General features: G+C 36.5%; 2 protein-coding genes across 3 annotated transcripts in view; one reads left to right on the forward strand and one right to left on the reverse strand.

Moving 5' to 3' along the window:
- Positions 1-19,107, forward strand: part of KLHDC1 (kelch domain containing 1) — a 47,368-nt gene extending 28,261 nt beyond the window's left edge. Inside the window, exons 8-14 of one of the 2 annotated variants that reach the window (XM_055088408.1) lie at positions 326-384; positions 3,217-3,329; positions 5,186-5,258; positions 9,512-9,596; positions 11,248-11,300; positions 15,341-17,793; positions 18,082-19,107. In XM_055088408.1, the coding sequence (XP_054944383.1) occupies positions 326-384; positions 3,217-3,329; positions 5,186-5,258; positions 9,512-9,596; positions 11,248-11,300; positions 15,341-15,527 (570 nt within the window). In that variant the 3' untranslated portion in view covers positions 15,528-17,793; positions 18,082-19,107. The remainder of the gene's footprint in view (positions 1-325; positions 385-3,216; positions 3,330-5,185; positions 5,259-9,511; positions 9,597-11,247; positions 11,301-15,340; positions 17,794-18,081) is intronic. The other variant, XM_024118308.3, reaches the window with a different exon arrangement.
- The window catches only part of POLE2 (DNA polymerase epsilon 2, accessory subunit), a 95,658-nt gene that overhangs the window by 67,252 nt on the left and 7,458 nt on the right, over positions 1-20,948 (reverse strand). The window lies entirely within an intron of this gene.

Consider the following 20,948-nt stretch of genomic DNA (forward strand, 5'->3'; position numbering starts at 1 on the left):
GACCATACATGAGTAATCACAGATGATTATAAATCATATTTTAATGGGGGAGAATCCTTCACTTCAGTGATTTATCAGAAAAGTTTAATTTCTTATTATCTAAATCTTGTTAGTTTAAACTCATTTTTTCCTTTCCCCCTTGACACATTAATTTGGTAGCTCTATGCTAATTTTACTAATGCTTACCATTGTTTCCCAATATATAAACTTCTGATGTTAAGTAAAATAGAGTTAATCCATTTTTAATCTGAATTTATTTTAAAACCAAAATTTTAGCCCATGAAATATGTAGAACACTGACCAATTTCATACACTTTTATTTTAGCAAACTAGGATGAATGATTTGCACTATCTAAACTTAGATACCTGGACCTGGTCTGGAAGGTAAGTTTGAAATTTAAGTATGTTTTAATTTGTAGGCATTTTTGTGTGGTGTGTGTGTGTGTGTGTGTCTGCCTACACAGACGTGTGCACACATGCATGGTATAACCCAAACTTGGATCTGTAAAACTGAACTGATATTTTCTTCCCCTTCAGATTGTTTGCCTAAGCAAGGAATATATAGATTTCAATATAGAGTTCATTCTTTAACTAGACTATATAAAACATGAGAACACTAGCAGTTGAAAATTGATTATGTAAAAGTACTGGTTTTATACTACATATTCTTGAGGACTGGTCAGTAGAACAAATGAAGTTTTAATGGGGTCATCACAGGTCAACAGATAACCGAGTGAGTTAAAGTCATATTTTATTGCTCATAATATATATTTAGCAATAGAATAAATATATTTAGCTATCAATTCAACTGTTCATGTAATGAGTTGGAATCAGACCTATATATTATGCCAAAGTATAAATGCTTTTATAAAGCTTTTTTTATATCAATAAACCCAAAATTCATAAATTAAAAGACTGATTGATAAAACCATTTAAGAATTAAATATTTCTGTGTAGAAATATATACCACAAAAAGTTAAAAAAGCAAATTGGAAAATGCAAACATAAAACAAACTAGAAGTAATATTTACAGTATTTCTAACCAAAAGGGCTAAGATTCATAAGAACTCAGAAAACCAGTAAGAAAAAGACAAACAAGCCAATAAAAGTGAACAAAGAACATGAATGAGCAACTCATAGAAGAAATACAAATATGCAGAAATTATTTTTAAAAGATGTCCAACTTCATAAATTATTTTAAAAATTGAAATAAAAATAATAGTTTTCACTTACTGGATAAAAATAATTACAAATGACCAGTTTGTGCTAGGTTGTAACACAATTAGTGGGAGTTTAAATTGGTATAATTTTCTGGAAGGTAGTCTGGTAATATGTTTAAAATATAAAATGGAATTTCTACTTTGATCCAGAATTCCTCCTAAGACAAAAATTTGACACGTGTTTATATGTGTATGCACACACAACAAAGATGTTTATTGCAACATTATTTATAAAAGCAAAAACATGACATCAACCCTCCTGTCCGTAAGTGGGGGTTGTTTAAATCATGGTGCATTTGCCCGGTGAGCTGCCGTACTTCCATTACCAAAGGACAATATGCTTCATGGAAATATTCTGAAACATATTAGTTGAATGAAAAAAATTGTACAGAGTATATGATCCTATTTGTATATTTTTAATAAATGTCTTTATATGTGCATTAAAGTTAGGAAAGATATATACCAAATTATTAATGTTTCTTATTGCTGGAGGACAGGATTATAGGAGAACTGTCCCTTTTAAAAACTATTTTTATGGTTGTTGAATGTTTTGTAACCCAAATGTTTTTTATAGTTACCAAAAACAGTAAAAATATTTCCATTTTGGAAAATATAAATTACATCTTCTACCAACAGCCCATGTTATTCTGGAGCATTCCAGAGTGTTGGAGAATGGTGTGATCTCACCTCCTAAATAAGTTAAAGTTTTGTGCTTATGATTTTGTTTTGTTTTGTTTGGCTGCACCACGTGGCATGTGGGATCTTAGTTCCCTGACCAGGGATCAAACCCGTGCCCACTGCAGTGGAAGCACAGAGTCTTAACCACTAGACGACCAGAGTAGTCCCTGTGCTTATGTTTTTATTTCTGTTTTTATTTTAAGAATATGACAGTATTTGTTTGAAATCTTTAGAGGTTTATCCTGGATCTGGAGTGGCTTGCAGACTTTTATTTTGAAGTTAGAGTAGCATTTTCAGGAAGTTCTACAATAAATAGACCAAAGTAAACAGCAACAGCAACAACTAAATCCCATAATATCCTTAAGGAAGTCAGCTGGAAAATACAAAAGTAAATGTGAAACAACAGTAAAAAATGACAGACATGAAAATATGTATGCTAAAAACCTGAGGAAGTTTTACTGATTAACTAACAGTGAAGCCAAATCCAGCCTCTGAACACTGACACCAAATTAAATCTCGGAGACAGAGTTTTGGGTGAAGTAAAAAAGAATAGCTTTATTGCTTTGCTAGGCAAAGGGAGCCACAGCAAGCTAATGCCCTCAAAACTGTGTGTCCCAACCAGGGGGAGCCTGTGAGGAGTCTTATAGTCCAGGAGTGGGGTTGCTGATAAGGATCAGGGTACGTGCAGGGCCCACATTCCTTCAATCCAGAGGTCACCTGGCGTCAGGTGGTGATGGGCAAACTGTGACCTTCTCTGGAATGAAACATGCTTCATCACATAGTTAACATCTTGCATTTGGTGGGGGTTTCAGTTCAGCAGAAGAGCTCAAAGATATTATGTGTATCCCTTGAGGCAGAACCAGGACCCTGCCCAAAGGCTGCACTATTGTTTCTTGACTGCTCCTCCCTTGTGTCTGCATCCTCTCCCTTCCCTGATTAGCAACTGTTTGAACCTACCCTTTGGAACTCAGGGAAGGGGACACAGAAAGGCTTTTGTGCCCAGGAGCCCCACCGGGTCTGGCTTGGTTTCAAGAGGAATGATGCTCAGTATGCATTGTGAATAACTGGGAATTGACTTTTTAATTTTCAGTCTGTGTTCTGGCCAAGTGGGATAGACATTAAATGGAAAGAAATTGTGTAAATTCATCAAGAATTTAATAAGAATGTTTTTAAAATATTCTTGTAGGTGGGATTAGTAGAATCAAAATTTTTTATACTAGGGAGGGCAGTTTTTTCTTTTGAGATCTGAGATGATCAAAAAACTTTTATTTTGACTAACACAGTACCTAGATTCTTCTATTTTTTTCCCTCACCACAGGATTCCAATTAATGGAGAAAACCCCAAACATCGGTCATGGCATACTTTAACACCAATAGCTGATGATACGCTTTTCCTATTTGGTGGACTAAGTGCAGACAATATTCCATTAAGTAAGTTCATTAAAGTTTAGCCTACAGTTAACATTTTATTGTTTTTTTACTTGATTGTATTTGATACTTAAGGTATTTTTACTTTTCTGATTTTCTGGTTTACCTTTATCCCCAACTATGTGGTCGCATCATGAATTAGAAGTAGAAGGCCCCTTTCCTTCCATCCCCTTGCCTGTCTAAGTTCTCCTGTTTCCTAGTGTAGGGAAAGGAAGAGTGGTTGAACCTAGAGGAATTAAAGACCCTTTCAACTATAGTATTTCTGATTTTGTGTCTTCCTAAGTTTTGATCCAGATGCTTATACTATAGGCTAGAATGGGGATTAGAAGAGGAACCTTTCCCAGGAAGCTCTAGAAATACAAGGTGGGAAGGCCAGTGGCTTCTCTTTTTGTTCCAGAGCTATAAAGGAAAGTGCTTAGCTAGAGTTTTTTAACTCCTGTTACTGCTCATCCCAATGGCTGTGAGTTTTGTAATACAGTTTTTCTTTCACTAGTATAATCGTGGTACCAAGAAAGACAAGTGACCAAGAATATCCACTTAGTTTGACAAGTGTCTTGTAATATAATGCAGAAGTTTTCTATGGCTAGAGACATTTTTCTTAAGAAACTTTATATACCATTAAAACCATTTATATAATTTTATATAGGATCTAAAAACAACTATTTGTTTTTCAACAAAAATTTATTGGGCATCAACTGTGTATCTGGCAGTCTTCTGGCCAAGAAATGCCAGATGCTAGTTGGAGGAACAGCAGTTCCTCTAGGGGATGTTAGTTACTGTAGATTATTATACTTCTCTAATTTGTGGGGTTTTTAATTAAAAAGGATTTGGAATCCAATTTAAAAACTAACATCTAGGGCTTCCCTGGTGGCGCAGTGGTTGAGAGTCTGCCTGCCAATGCAGGGGACATGGGTTCGAGCCCTGGTCTGGGAAGATGCCACATGCCGCGGAGCAACTGGGCCCGTGAGCCACAACTACTGAGCCTGCGCGTCTGGAGCCTGTGCTCCGCAGCAAGAGAGGCCGCGACAGTGAGAGGCCCACGCACCACGATGAAGAGTGGCCCCTGCTCGCCACAACTAGAGAAAGCCCTCGCACAGAAACGAAGACCCAACACAGCCAATAAATAAATAAATTTAAAAAAAACAAAAAACAAAAAAAACTAACATCTATACATCTTAAATATATACAGTATTGTATGTCAATTATATCTCAATAAAACTGGAAGAAAAAAAATCTGAAATCTACCCATTTCACTAGGAGTTGTTTAATATCGTATCTTCATGAGCTCTACTGTTTCAGATTCTTATTTGCTTTTTTTCATCATTGAACTATGGAGAATTAAATGTCCTATCTCCTAGTCTAGTCAGTTTCCTCCCTCAAAGATTCAGCTGAAGAAATGGTCATATGGGTATCAGGTGATACCGAGAAATTACTTTTAGTTTTGTTGACTATGATGGTGGCATTGTGGTTAAGTGATAATAACATGGTGGCTGTGTAAAAGTCCAATTTTTTTTAGTGATGCTCACTGAAATATGTTTGGAGAAAATGATAAGAGCTAGGATTTGTTTTAGAATAATTCAGCAATAAGAATAACAAAAAGAACAAACAAACAAAAAAGAATAACAAAAAGAGATAAATGGAGCACATATGGTAAAATCTTAATAGTTGTTGAATCTGGGTTATGTGAAGGTTCATTGTCATGTTCACTTGACTTTCGTACATGTTTGAGAATTTTTATGATAAAATATGCACATGCACAAAAAGTAGTCATATAAATGTAGCATGATAAATTTGGGGAAAAAATTAAAATTTTATCCCAAAGACCTAATCTTCACTTCTGAACTGTCATAATATTGCAGGTGATGGTTGGATTCATAATGTCTTAACAAATTGTTGGAAACAGCTTACACATCTACCTAAAACAAAACCCAGGTAAGTCTAGAAGTTGACAAATAAGTAAAATAGTTAAGAATTTTAAAGTATTAAAATGTAGCACTGAATTTATAGTGTTTGCCGTTAAAACCAGAAACCATCAGCAAGGATATCTTTCAGATAAGCGTGATGTTACCCAAATAATTTAACTATAATTCTAATTATATCTGATTGTAGAAAGGAACTATTCAGTTTCTATCCATATTTGTATATTTGAAAATTTTATTCTTTTAGGTAAATGTATAATCTTGCCTGATAAATGTGAAAAGGCTAAGAAATTGAAAGTATGATATAATGTTAATATTTTTAATAAGTAGACAAGAATGGGGTTGGCTTTAGTAGTAGTTATTTGGGTTTGGAAGAGATTTAGAGCAATTTAATGAGGAAATTGCTTTCATGTTGATCAAGTAGATGACAGATTATTATTTTTCTTTATTAAATGTACGATGTATTCATTAATGTAAATTTCTTAAAAAAGGAAACAGTTGTTTGTGGTATATTATAGAGTAAAAAACTGTAGAAAAATATACTATTATTAGACTGCAAAGAAAATCACATTCGTACTGTATTTTTTTCTTATTTGACTGAATAGTATGATATATATTCATAGGAGATTCAGATTCAGTACCTTATAATCATTATGGTTAGTAACTTTATTCTTTTTCATGCCATGTATTTCAGAATTTTTTTACTATAGATTATTCATATTAATGTGAAGTCAGTCAGTGATATATTAATGCATAAGTTAATGATATGCATTTCAGACATTTAATAACAAGTAACTTACTTGAGGAAAAGGCCTGAAAATATTTATATGTAAATATATATATCATTGTGTATATTTATATTAATATGCACAATACATTTAGAGTTTATCATAACTACCTGTGTGATTCTTATATTTTCATGTATAAAAATTCAGTGGAATGTGTTGTTTTAGCAATTCTGGATCTTTTGAAATATATTGTTTAAAGAGTTTTATATTAAATTCAGGACCCCAGTGTTCTAGTCCTTGCTCAGCTACCACTTAGCTTTTTGGCTTTGGGAAAGTCACTTAAAGAAACTGAGCATCAATTTCTTCATCTGTGAAATGAGGGAGTTGGACTAGATGAGCTCTCAGTTCTCTTCCAGTTGTTTGATTGTGTGAATGAATTAATTATAGACCAAAGTGGTAGTAAGAATATGTTTAATTTTCAATTGCTCCTATTTTATATTTCAATCCTTAATGAGTAATCAGAGCCATAGAACTATTATCAGTAATATATAGTTAGAACTGAGCTATGTAAAGAGATTTCTTTGAATTCAGCTAATGTGTCATGTAAATCATATGCTTTATTAGAATGTTTAGGTAATAAGTTTAGAGCAGCTGTGAGAGGACATAAACTATCTGTCTGTAGAAAAAACATCAGGTTGCAAGCTAGATGTCACCAAAATCAAGGCAGGAAAGGCTTTCCAGTGTTCCTCGATGATGAAGTCCAGGCCAGAGTTTCCCTAAGGCAGATAAGACAGAGGCAGATCTGTCTTCAGGTATGAGGTGAGGAGGAGAACAGGTGGGATACAGTTTAGTGTAAGGAGAACATATATATGTGTATGTATACTAATTTTTTATGAAAGTAAGAATTTACTTAACATCTAAATATATATTGTGAAAACTTTTCCAAGTTATAATTTGAAATGTAAGCTGCCTAATTCTCCTCTTGTAATTCTGTGGAAAGTTTCTTAACTTTGGTACTATTGACATTTTGGACCAAATTATTCTTTGTTGTTAGGGGTATCCTGTGCATGTGTAGAAGCATCTCTGGCCTTTACCCAGTAGATGCCAGTAGTACTGTGCCCACTCCCCCTGCCCTCCCCCAACACACACCTGGAATTGTGACAATCAGAAATATCTCCAGATATTGTCAAATGTCCCCCTGGGGGCAAAATCGTCCCTGATTGAGAACCACCATCCTACAGTGTAACACTCTCTTCTCCAGGTGTCATCTTAGATAAAACTGTGCTTGGGTGAATAGCCATCTGTGTAGCCATATCTGATCGCCTATATAGGTGGCTATCAGCAAGGTCCATTTTTTGTGTGTCTGTAAAAGATGTCCCATAAGGTGTTGATATATAGAGCCTTAGGCATTGTTGGATCCATGAGTATTTCCAAGGTTACACATGGCTTTCTGTCCTGGAAATTAAGCTATTCCTTCCTATGAGGGAATTTGTTATACTCGATCTCCTTCCCTCAGTCCCTCCTCCAATCCCCGTCCCCAACCCCACAGCATAATCTGAGTGTTGCTGAAGATCTGTGTCAATTTATGTTCTAACATACAAGTTGGAGAATTGGGCAGAGTATTTCACAAACAAAATTTCTAATGACTCAGTCCTATTCTGGGTCCCAAGTGCATTTGTCCTTGAATGTGTCATGATTGTTTGAGAAAACTATTTTAACAAATTGTGCATAAGCCCACTGTTTGCATTTGTGGAAATTAAATTAAAAGGATTAATGTACTAAAAATAAGTTATGTGGTAATAAAAGACGTGATAATATGTAATTGTTTGGGGCATCCGATGCTTCAGCAATTTGGTCTATTAAGAAAAGTGGGACTTCCCTGGTGGTCCAGTGGTTAACTCTCCACACTCCCAATGCAGGGGGCACGGGTTCGGGGAACTAAGATCCCACATGCTGCACAGTGCAGCCAAAAAAAAAAAAAAGTAATCAAGTACTCTCAGAGTCAAAGCAATGATTCTGTAAAACTTTTATTTTCTAAAATTGAGAAATGTATGTGTACTTTTTTCTCAGTTAGACCCACAGAAACATTAAATTTTATAAAACTATAACATAATTTTTGGTAAATAATGTGAAATTAGAGATGGATATGAGCTATCAGACCATTTCCAAAACAGCATTAGATGCTCTGCTTCTTTATGAAATAATTTATTTAATCACTGAGTAAATTATGCTAGTATTTTGTGTTTGCTTTTGTTAATCAGAAGTTTTTGAGCACCTGCTGGATGCAGAACACCCTATTAAGCGTTTTTAAGAATATAAAATTAGATTACCCAAATTCCAGTGGTGTGCTGGTAAACGGTTAACAACCGCTCTCCAGGAAAAACAAACCCCCCTCCAAAAAAACACCCTAGTTTGTAGCATTTGCTGATTTACACCATGGCCAATGTGATATCATTGAGCATGGAGTTGATAGGCACAGTCGGCTTTACACCACTGGGGCCATTTTTGACCTTAAGGACCTTATATATAGTCTTCGTAGGGAGTTAGGAGACAAATTACATCAAACAATTAAAGTAGTATATAGAGCAATTTGTCTTCAAATGTGAGTTAGGAGATTATAAAATAAGCACATAAATGTTGAAAGGTGCTGAACAGAGAGGGTAACAGAGCCAATTTGGGTGGTATTTGGAACACTTCCTGGGGATTTTGAGCCAGTTTTTAAGGCTCTGAGAGAAAGACTTCTCATTTTAAGCCCAAGAAGCAGGGTGAACGAACGAAAGCCTAGAAAGTGGTACAAGCTTTTCTCTTAGAGAATAAATGGACTTGGCTGAAATAGAGGGTTCATTTGGGGAAAGGCAAGAATTAAAATTTATGGGAAAAAAATAGCTATTGGTCATAAATTTTAGGCTGAGGAAAGTGGCAGAGATGCTTCCTGATCAGGAAATGTCCATGGTTAAAAACAATGCATATTTGAAAAATATTATTTATCAGCTATAAGTAGCTGGAAGAGATTAGAGACAGAGAAATAAGGAACGTGTGTGGTGTTCTGTACCCAGGGTGATAAGTAGTGTGACAATATTAATGTAAAGAGAATGACCAATTGGATTTGTCCGGTGGTGGGGACCAGGGAACAGGGAAGGAGGTCAAAATGATGAGAACAGCACCATGGCAGATAGCAATAAGAAAGCTGTTTCTGCAATAGGCTGATCAGTTCTTTTTTAAATTGTTTTATTTCATGATAATATCTGTGAGATAAAGAGGTTAGAAAAAGGTCAGAGGATATAATAAGAAAGAGTTATTGGGAAGCCTCTCTTTCATTGAAACAATATGATTTAATGAACCCTAGACTCTAATTCTCTAATAATTCTAGAGAAATCTTTAAAATCTAACCCCTTTGAGGATATGACAAAGGCTCAAGTTCAGTCATACCCCTTTTGAAATAAATTAAATTTTAGAGTGTGCAATTTAAAATTGGTTTATATGTAATGTACAGTTTCTTCCTTGATAGTATTTCACTGTTTATAATTTTCAATCATAGGTTATGGCACACAGCCTGTTTGGGAAAAGAAAATGAAATAATGGTATTTGGTGGGAGCAAAGATGATTTACTTTCCTTGGATACAGTAAGAAAATTTCAGTTCTAAATATTTCCTCTGAGTAATTGTGTTATTCAAACTAAATGGCTGTTCAAAAAGATTGTTGATACTCCCACATTGAACAATATGGAAGGGCATGAAATGTTACACTGTTGTACGATTAATCTTCAGAATGAGGGGCTTTTGTGAAGCATTTCAGTATATTTGGGGTTTACAAATCAAAATAGGTCTATTAACTTCATTAGTCAAATTATTAAGAAGAGCTTCTAAAGGATGACTCTTCGTTTCTCTTTGACCCTCCCCGTAGTCCCGAGTGTTGATAATTTTATTGAATTAAAATATTTGTACACAATATTTGGTGCATAAAAAGAATGTATATAAAGTATATGTAAACCACTAAGTATAATAATAAGTACTTGTGAAATTTGCTACCTAACTTGGTAACTAGAACATTATCAATGCTAGCTTCTCCCCTCAAGAGGAAACTACTTTAGAATGTTTAAAGTGTATTTTTTTTTATTTTATGTGCCTTTTGCCACTGCTTCACCCCTGTTTTACATTTGAGTTTAAAGCATTCTAATTTTAAAATCTGAAAAAACTAAAGTGAAAGGAATAAACGAGTAGCATTTGGAAAGTATTGTTCTTCCACTCCTTGCATCTTGGGAAATTCAGAGAGATGGCCACACTTAACATTCTGTACATGATGGGCCAGGAGCTCAGGATTGCTTGCTCTGGTTTGCATAGGACACTAGGGAATGGCAGGCGCTGAGCCGTCAGGGATGGGCTACAATGAGACAGAGCCCGCCAGAGGGCCCCAGTGCCCTTTCACCTCTTCAGGCGTAGTTATCTCCAGAGTTGTTCCCATGGAGTGGTGAACCCTGAGATAAGGTGGCTTTTCTCCAGGGAATTTGGTTTATTTTAAGGTTCTGAGGCCTCCAACTTAAATGTTATGTGTAGTGAAAGTTTTAGAACTTTCTTTGGCTGAGAATTCAGTGCTTCAATAAAAGATTAAAACCACAACTTTATTTAAAAAGCAACTTTTGTGGTTTGTCTTCTTTTTCTTGGCACTAGAAATCTTTATTTAGGATACAAAGTTTATCATTAAAATATGAATTCTGATTAAAATCATGATCATAAATTATGAAATTCTAAAGACCTATTTGAAAGTTTTAGAAAAATTTTCTGCTGACTCCTCCACATTAACTTTTAGATGAGAGAGTCATTATTCAAAAAATCTTCTGGATCTGTGATTTTCAAATTAGGAATTCCCAGAGAATCTGTCACCTGGAAAAGGGGGACAGAATAAAGAGATTTTAAAATGAGTCATTTGGAAGAAAAAAGTTCTGCTTAAAAACCAAAAAACTTGAAAACCACTACTATTCTCATTTTGAAACCACTGTCTTAAAGAGAAAACATGTTTCTGATTTTAAAATTTGCAGTTATATAGGCTGTGGTTAGGTAGAAGTTTGGTCACTGAAAAAATGGTAACCATGTATCTAAAGTTTGTGTAGCTAGCAGGTATGTGTATATTTGTGTGTGTGTGTGTGTGTGTGTGTGAATAGAGATTTATTTGCTGCTTTACATAATTTCTTTTACATTTATAAAATAAAAATATTCAATTATTAATGTATTTTATTTTTATCAAAAGTCTTGATAACTCCTTTATTATGTTGATTAGGGTCATTGTAATGATTTATTGATCTTTCAAACACAGCCTTATTCACTACTCAGGTAAGAAAATTCATTACTTTAAAATATATATGTTATTAATGTATGATAATTTCTTCTTCCTTTTTGGGAAACGTTATAATATTTTTCAGGTAGATTATTACTTGAATTTAAGTTTACATCTTCCTAAGAGTATAATAAAATTTGTAATGATGAACCATATACCAATGTAATTTTTAAAAATTAAAATATATAGTATAGTCACATTTTTGTTTTGCTTGTAAAACTGAATTTAGTTCGTGTAGGAATGTTAAACATACTGTATTTCCTTGATTCTAGGCCTGACTTTTTTCATATTTTAACTTTTCTGACATCAGAGTGTATCTAGTAATAGACACACATATATATGAATTTAGTTTAGTAGAATTTCTTTTTTTAACCCCAAAGTTGTTATTAAATCGGTGGTATGACTTAACAGTGTATTAGCTGATATGCTTTTAATTTAAAAGGAATATATACAAAGTTTAGTGGGTGGATTGTGGAGCAAGCCCCTATTTCTGCCTGTGAGAGTCAGGAGGAGGGATTTGAGTGAAGAAGAAGTTGTCTAGTGAACACATGTGGGTATTTTATGCAGCAGGTATAACAGGGGTGAAGGCATGGGACAGAGGGAGGGAGGGGAAGAGAGAGAGAGGAGCTCACATGCTCTGTGTCAAGGAGTGTGCTATAACTTCTAGACGTTCTACAGCTTAAACCACTTGAAAACCATAGCTCAAACTGGACACTCCTGAAGTCTTTCTTAGCCACTCCTTCTGTAACTGCTATGGTCTCCAAACTTGTCTGGACATCAGAATCTCATGGGGAACTTCAAGAAATATTGATGCCTGTGTTCCAGCCCCACAGATTGTAATTTGATTGGTCTGGGGTACGGTCTGTACTTTGGGATTTTTGAAAGTACCGAAGGTAATTCCATTGTGCAAAGTTTAGAAATAACTGGTGGAATGATTTATCCTGCCTTGTATTGTTACTTAACTTTTGTTGTGGACATAACCACTTTCCTTAAGTAGATTACAAGTTCCTTATACACAGGGATCAATAAATATAATATTTGGGTGCCTAGTATGGGAAGGCACTGTGCTGTGAAATGAAAAGCCATGACCTTTCCCTGAAATTGCTAAGAATATAGAAGGCAGGCTTTCAAACAACTATTATAGAAAAATAAAATTGCTTTAAGAGGAACATGTACAAAGTTCATAAGAATACTGGAGAAGAAGGCCCTTGGTTAAGATAGCAAAGGTTAGGGAAGTCTTTGCAGAGGAAGAAGAGTCTGAGACAAGAATTTGCTGTGAACAAGCAGTGCAAAGGTGTTAGTGCAAGATATATATATATTGCACTAACATGCTTTTATATATATTTTTTATCTATATATATATATATATATATATGAGCATGGTGTGTTCTGGAAACTGAATTCTTGAGTATTCCTGGGACATAAGTATGAGGTGAGGAATTGTAAGAAATGAGGCTGGATAAGAAATCAGAAACTGTATGTCATCTAGCACCTGTGTATCTCATGCACAAGAGTTTACATTATCTTGTAGGAGGTCAGGAAGCATTGAAAAATTTGGAGCAGAGGAATAAGATGATCATATTATAAGTTATAAAATTTCTTTGGCAACAGCGTAGATGAGAAATTGGAGGGATAAGTATGTTAGGAAAGTTAGTAGAGACTGTTGCATTGATCAGGAACAAAGTGAGGGTCTGATTTAGAAAGTGGCAGTGGGGCTGGAGAAGGGAGGGAGGTAGAGATATTTAGCAGGCTGAATGGACTTGGTAGTTGATTGGATGCTAAGGGAAAGAAGAAGGAAGAATTAGTGATAGAGTATGGAGAAGGCATTGGGTTTGCAGGTGGGATGGGGTAGAAATGATGAACTTGGTTTTGGGCATAGTGAGCTTGAAGTGCTTATGGGACTTGCAACAGAGCTTTCCATTAAATAGTTACTAATTGAATAAATGGAGCAAGGTCCAGGCTAGACACCAAGATTTAAGAATCACTGGAGTATGAATGGGTATGGGTTAGCTCTGCCCAGGAAGAGTTTTGAGAGTAAGGGTGAAGCCAACGACTGAGCATTAAGAACTCGTAACATTTGAAGAGAAGGTAGAGGACAAGGAGGCACAAGAGAGTGACCTGAGTTAAAGGTGAAGCAGGAGATAACGGGAGCACAAAAACTGAGGGAGGAGAGAACTGACAATGGAGCATCTGATTACTGTAAGGAGGTCGCGGAACATCTGGAGTGACAAGTGCCGTGGAGTTTGGCAACACTAAGACGTTGGTAAGGTAAAGGGGGAAGCCAGGATGACTTCTGGGGACCAGCACCACGACCCGGGAAGGAGTGAGCATATTTGTTTCTGTGCTCAGGGAAGAAGCCATCGGGGACTAAGTTGTTGGAAACAGAATAAATGAATGGAGTAGGCTCTTGAGGAGGTCGATTTTAGCAAACAGGTAATAGAATTATCCCTTGACTGGAGGAAGGGATAATAATAATGGCAAAAGAAGGAAGTATAGCTATAAAAATAGATGAATTTCTTGGTTGGGGGCAGGGCACTGAGAAGGTTTTGGCTGATGGTGAGGTCGTCTGATAAGGAGGAGGAGAGGTAAGGATATGAACTTAAGAAGGGTGATGAAGACGTGACATAGCTGCTGAGGTGACTGGGAGTAGAATGCTGCCGAGGGATGTGTAACATCGTAGTGCCGAGCACTCAGGAGGGCTCAGCGGAGCTGGAACAAAATCGATATGCAGTGGGCCACGTCTGCAGAAATGTGGTTTTCTCCAGCAGCACTAAGAAGCCAGGTTGCAAGCGCAGAAAGGAGATGGTTGAGTTTATCCGTGGTTGGAGTTTAGCCAGGATGGCATAACAGAGGGACAGTGAAGAAGGAGATGAAAATTGCTGGCAGGAGAATGAAGTGCATATGGATAGGAACGTGCACATGGATGCACTATGAAGTGCATGTGGACAGGCCGGATAGGAAAGACAGTTACAACCAGAGGGGTCTTATTATTTGGAGAACCGGGAAGAGTCAAAGGAGTAAAGGGGTGTAAGAGTTAAAAAGATATAGGCTTATGGTCCAAGAGGAGGCTATGGAAGTTTAAGATTTCAGAGGTGGGACTGTCCTGAGTCAGGTCATAAGAGTAAAAAGGGTTTTCCACACAGATGCTAAAATCAGTCAAGAGACAAGACTGTGATGAGTCTAGGGCCAAAATCCTCAGCGATGGGACAGAATGAGCAGGAGGTTAATAGACGGCAACACCCGATGGCAAAATGATGGCAGCCTGGAAGCAGCAGTGAGGGGCGAGGAGAATACATACTAATATTGGCTCCTGACTGTGAAAACAGAGCTGAGGGGAAATTTGTCCTCTTTTCTCCAGAAGGCTGCACACAAAGCAATTTTCTTAGATTGCACTTAAAGCAAAGACAGAAAGTCACAGGAAGCGGGGGTGTTTGTAGACACAACTGGTGTTCCAGAAAGCAGAAAGGAGAGGTTTGGAAGGAGAGATAAGCAGTGATAGGGAAGATGAACCAGTATAGAAATGAGAGGAAGAGCAAAGACAGACTCCATGTGCCTGCCTTTGAGGCTGGGACTCAGGGTGGCTGTCAGTCAGACCAGTGCAGTCGTTTCTGGAGGGGGTATGGGGAGGGCCGGGTTACAGGGTATAAAATGGGCGCCAGGTGCTGCATCTTGGGGTGATGGAAGAAGAAGACAGCTCGCAGAAAGGAGTAAATTGTTATTGGGCTGGAAGGATGTGTGAAAAGGGGTCTGCTTCAGACTAACCTGCTTCAAAATTAAGTCTGAATCTTTTTTACTTAAAGAACATTATGCATGGTAAATTTTACCTGGATTTGGTCAGATATGGTCCCCATGCTATAAAAATATACAATTACTGTGGTGCTCTGGAAAGAATATATATCTTGTCATGTTCCAAACAGTACCAGGGGAGTACATAATCGTGTGAAATTTTTATAGTTTTATTTTTTATATTACTTACCTATAAATATTTTATAAGTTCAGGTTCAAAACTAATAATTCTGTTATGTTTTGTTTACAGGTCATGCCTTGACTGCATTGGTAAAAATGCTATAATTTTAGAAAGTCAGATATCTTTATTACCTCCTAAACTTCTCCAACAAGTACTCAAAAAAATAACATTTTGGACTGCAGTTAATCACCGAGAAGAACAAAGAGCCCAAAAAGAAGAAACAGAAAATAAGTATCAGTGGATCAGTAGCAATTAAGTTGTTATATACTCTATGTATTTAATATGTTTAAACATTTTAATCAGACTGTATATTTACTCCCCAGATTGGAGGCTTTATTTAGAAGATAAAATCTGAAACAAAAATTCTATGTTAAACTGATTGTATGGCATGAGATATATAGGAAGAAGATGTTAATGGCAGATTAATTTGTATTTATATTTGTAAATTAACGTAAATTAATTTCCTTATAAGTTGCAGAAAAAAAATCTACTTTCTGAAAGTAAGTATAATTGTAAGAGACTTTAACTCACTGTGTCTTCTTTACTGGAAAGATTATACAAATTTGAGGAGAATAAGAAATTACCCCAAGGATTTTAGAGATTCCCCAACCTAAAGATAGATAGATATATAAAAACACCTTATATCAGCTTTCAGAAAGAACAGATTTTTCTCAAGTCACTTTAAAATTACATAAAGCTTCCCATTAAATGACTCAGTTATTTAAAGAACTTCTCCTTAAATAACTAATACAGCTGGCCAAAATGATAAAATAGGCAAGCACTGCTATGGGATTAAATATTGAACTCCTACCCTTTTAGCACTTATCTAGTAAAGTATTCTTCCTCACCTTTGAGTAGGGGAATAAATGTCTTCAATTGTTTTTCTGTTACCTCTGAGTTGTTAGTTTGTCCCATTTTATATGTATATAAAGACAATGTTTGAAAGTGTCTAAAGTGGAGATTTGTCATACAAGCTTTGAAATATTGAGAGGCAGTATAGTTATTAACTTTAGAGATACCTGAAGATACATTTTGCCTTGGGGGAATACTTCTAAAGTAACTTTCAGTGAATTATGAAATGGGATGATAACCTAGTAATTTGCCTTTCTAGAAACCCCTCATTTTGGCCCACACCATTCTAGAGAGTTGGTGCTCAAGACCCAGGATATTCAAAATATGTTATCTTCCCATTTATTTTCAGTATTAACTGCCTGTAAAGAAATGGAACATGAATATTTATCTTTATGTTCTTTAAATAGTACTTTTGCCATGGTTAAGAAGTCGTTCACATATCACAGTTGTACCCATCCATTGAATTACTAATAACAAGGAATTACTAAGAATTTGGTATATAAAATTACTGTCTACCATACCACCATGCACGTTGACTCTGAAATTTAAAATGTTGGAGTAAATATATTTCTGTGTTGAAGTGCATGTATAATTTATAATGAAAATTACCGTAGTTTATAGATCTCACTACATTGTAGAGATATATTTTATATATATGTACTGTATTTTAGACGTGTAAAGCTTCTATTTGTGTATTGAAATATTTTGTGTTTACATTTTATTTATTATACAAGCTGTATAGAATTACTATTTTCCTAGTTTTGTTAGTGTGAACCAGTCATTAGAATTGATTGTGCAAACAATATATCAGTGTAAGTTTTCATTTTTTCTTACTATTTTCAGGCTGAATAACAGAATTAGAAAGTGAATCTCATAGGTAATATGGGTCTTAGAAGTAATTATTTTATTACTGTGAACTTCAGTATTCGGCATTCTATAAGGAAAAAATATCAGAACATATTAGACAGTGATAGACGACACTGAGCGGGATGAACACTTTTCAAAAGGGCTTCTGGGTTGTGTGAAAGCCTTCTCTAGCCTCTTAGAGAGGCACTTCTGTTTTTAAATGGTTTACCTAAACACTAAAAGTTAGATTAACTCCCTCAAAACACACACTCTTCGTTTAGGCTTCAGGAGAATGAAAATCTATATATTATTTATGGCACACAAAACTGGTACTCTTCTTATTTGACTTAATATATTGTACTGCTTCAAAAAGTTATATGTCCTGAGGTAGCCCCATAGTAGGAGTGGCAGGGAATTCTAATCTGATCTTCAATTTCCAAAACTTGGCTTATAGCAGGGCTTCCCTGCTATTAGATGTAGAAATTCTACGAGCTGGCAAAGCCAGTTTTGAAGATCCCTAGTCAAGCAGTATTCATTCCTCACTTCTTAGCACTTATGGTTTACTATCAACTTCTGTGTTGTTGACCTGTGCAGTGTATAGGAACCCAAGGCAACATCAGCTGCATAACTTTATCTCTTAACTCTCCCTTACGGGGGTTCTCTGTTTGAAAGATGACTCTAGAGGGTTGACTTTTTTTTTTTTTTTTTTTCAGGTGGTTGACAAAATAGGTTTCCAGTCTGATTCTCAAGGAAAAAGAATCTCTGGCCATCTTTATTATGTGTATCAGGATATTCTTCCAGTTGTCAGGAAGGATTCTTTTGAGGTATTACCATTTTTAGAATGATATATTAAATGGCATATCAAAGTTAGTGTACATTTTTTACAGATCGTATCTTTGCATAAGCACCTTTTAAAAAATTATTAGCCTTTTGATAGAAGCTTAAAAATATTCTTTAGAACTTCATACTGTCAGCCCAGGAACAAAGTGATGTTTTCACCAATACATTATTTATAGTATGTATGTGTGAGAGAGAAATAAAATAAACTCACTAAGATAGAATAATTTTCAGGATAGTACATAGTGTCTGAAAAATTAAAATTTTGATTTCAGAACACTTCACAGGAAAAGAAACAGTTTTAAGAAACAAATAGTACCCCATTTCCACTTTTTTTTGGTGCCTGTTTTTTCATTGTATTAATGTGATTCTATTGGAATTTTCAATTTGATGAAGTTATCAAACGGTCCAGCATGTGAGTGCGGCAAGAACATTTTTTAAATCACCCAAGTAATGGACTGAATGTTTGTATCCCCACAAAATTAATATGTTGAAACCCTAATCCCCAATGTGATGGTTTTTGGAGGTGGTGTCTTTGGGAGGTAATTAGGTTTAGATGAGGTCATGAGGGTGGGGACCCCATGATGGGATTAGTGTACTTATAAGAAGAAGAAGAGACCAGAGATCTCCTTCTCTGTCCCTATCACATGAAGATGCAATGAGAAGGCAGCCGTCTGCAAGGCAGGAAGAGGGCCCTCATTAAGAACCAAGTCTGTCAGCACCTTGATCTTGGACTTCCCAGCCTCTAGAACTATGAGAAATAAATGTCTGTTGTTTAAGCCATCCAGTCTATGGTATTTTGTTATAGCTGCCTGAGCTAAGACATGTCTGAGGTCCACAGTTTACATTAGAGTTCAGTCTTGGTCGTGTACATTTTATGGGTTTAGACAAATGTGTAGTAACATGTATCTACCTTTATAGCAGCAGTCCCCAACATTTGTGGCACCAGGGACCAGTTGGTTTCGTGGAAGACAATTTTTCCACAGATGGGGGGTGGGGGGGATGGTTCAGGCGGTAATGGGAGTGATGGGGGGCAGCAGATGAAGCTTCACTCGCTCACCAGCCACTCACCTCCTGCTGTAGCCACTCACCTCCTGCTGTGCGGACTGGTACCAGTCTGGGGCCCGGGGGTTGGGACCCCTGCTTTATGGTATCATACAGACTAGTTGCACTGCCTAAAAATCCTACGTGCTCTGCCCATTCATTCCTCCCTCCCCCCAAACCTGGCAACCACGGATATTTTATTGTCTTCATAGTTTTGTCTTCCATAATGTTATACAGTTAGAATTACACAGTATGTACCCTTTTCAGATTGGCTTATTTCATTAGTAATATGCATTTAAGTTTCCTCCATGTCTTTTCATGGCTTGAAAAGATGGCTCATTTCTTTTCAGCACTGAATAATATTCCATTGTCTCAATGTACCACAGTAATTTTTTTACAATTTTCTATATAGACAATTGTGTGTCTATGATTTGTCATGAACAAAAGCGGTTTTATTTCTTCCTTCCCAACCTTTTGTTTCCTCTTCTTGTCTTACTGCATTAGCTAGGTCATCCAGTAGGATGCTGAAAAGTTGTGGTGAGAGGGGATCCTTCCCTTGTTCCTGATCTTAGTAAGAAAGCCTCTAGTTTCTCATCATTAAGGATAATATATTTTTTAAAATTTATTTTTGGCTGTGTTGTGTCTTCATTGCTCCGTGCGGGCTTTCTCTAGCTGTGGTGAGTGGGGGCTACTCTTAGTTGCGGTGCGTGGGCTTCTCATTGTGGTGGCTTCTCTTGTTGCAGAGTGCAGCCTTCAGTAGTTGTGGCACGTGGGCTCAGTAGTTGTGGCTCGCAGGCTATAGACCGCAGGCTCAGTAGTTGTGGCGCACGGGCTTAGTTGCTCCGCAGCATGTGGGATCTTCCCGGACCAGGGTTTGAACCCGTGTCCTCTGCATTGGCAGGCAGATTCTTAACCACTGCACCACCAGGGAAGCCCAAGGATAATATTAATTGTAGGTTTTTTTGTAGATGTTCCTTATCAAGTTAAGGAAGTTCCTCTCTATTCCTAGTTTGCTGAGAGCTTTTTTTTGTTATCATAAATAGGTGTTGGATACTGTTAAATGCTTTTTCTTCATCTATTAATGTAATCATGTGATTTTTCTTCTTTAGCTTGTTGATACGGTGGATTACATTGGTTGATTTTTTTTAAATTTATTTATTTATTTATTTATTTTTGGCTGCGTTGGGTCTTCGCTGCTGTGTGTGGGCTTTTCTATAGTTGCAGTGAGTGGGGGCCACTCCTTGCCACAGTGCACGGGCTTCTTATTGCGGTGGCTTCTCTTGTTGTGGAGCACAGGCTTTGGGCATGCAAGCTTCGGCAGTTGGGGCACGTGGGCTCAGTAGTTGTGGCTCGTGGGCTCTAGAGCGCAGGCTCAGCAGTTGTGGCGCAGGGGCTTAGCTGCTCTGTGACATGTGGGATCTTCCTGGACCAGGGCTCCAACCCATGTCCCCTGCATTGGCAGGCAGATTCCCAACCACTGCGCCACAGGGAAGTCCCACACTGGTTGAGTTTTGCATGTTGAATCAGCCTTGTATACCTGGGATAAGTCCCACTTGGTTGTGGTATATAATTCTTTTTTAATTTTTTGGATTTGATTTGCTAATATTTTGTTGAGGGTTTTGGCATATATGTTCATGAGAGATATTGGTCTGTTGTTTTCTTGCGATGTCTTTGTCTGGTTTTGGTATTAGGGTAATGCTGGTTTCAGAATGGGTTAGGAAGTATTCTCTCTGCTTCTGTCTTCTCAAAGAGATTGTAGATAATTTCTTCCTTAAATGTTTGTTATAGTTTATCCATGGACCCATCTGGGCCTGTTGCTTTCTGTTTTGGAAGGCTATTATTGATTCAATTTCTTTCATAGATATAGGCCTGTTCAGATTATCTACTTCTTCTTATATGAGTTTTGGCAGATTGTGTCTTTCAAGGAATCGGACCATTTCATCTAGTTTATCAAATATATAGGCATAGAGCTCTTCATAATATTTCTTTATTATCTTTTTAATGTCCATGGGATCTATAGTGATGTCCCCTGTTTCATTTCTGATATTAGTAATTTGTGTCTTCTTTTTTTCTTAGTTAGCCTGGCTAGAGGTTTATT

This window comes from Physeter macrocephalus, chromosome 11 (assembly GCF_002837175.3).
Source record: "Physeter macrocephalus isolate SW-GA chromosome 11, ASM283717v5, whole genome shotgun sequence".
NCBI classification, from domain to species: Eukaryota; Metazoa; Chordata; class Mammalia; order Artiodactyla; family Physeteridae; genus Physeter; species Physeter macrocephalus.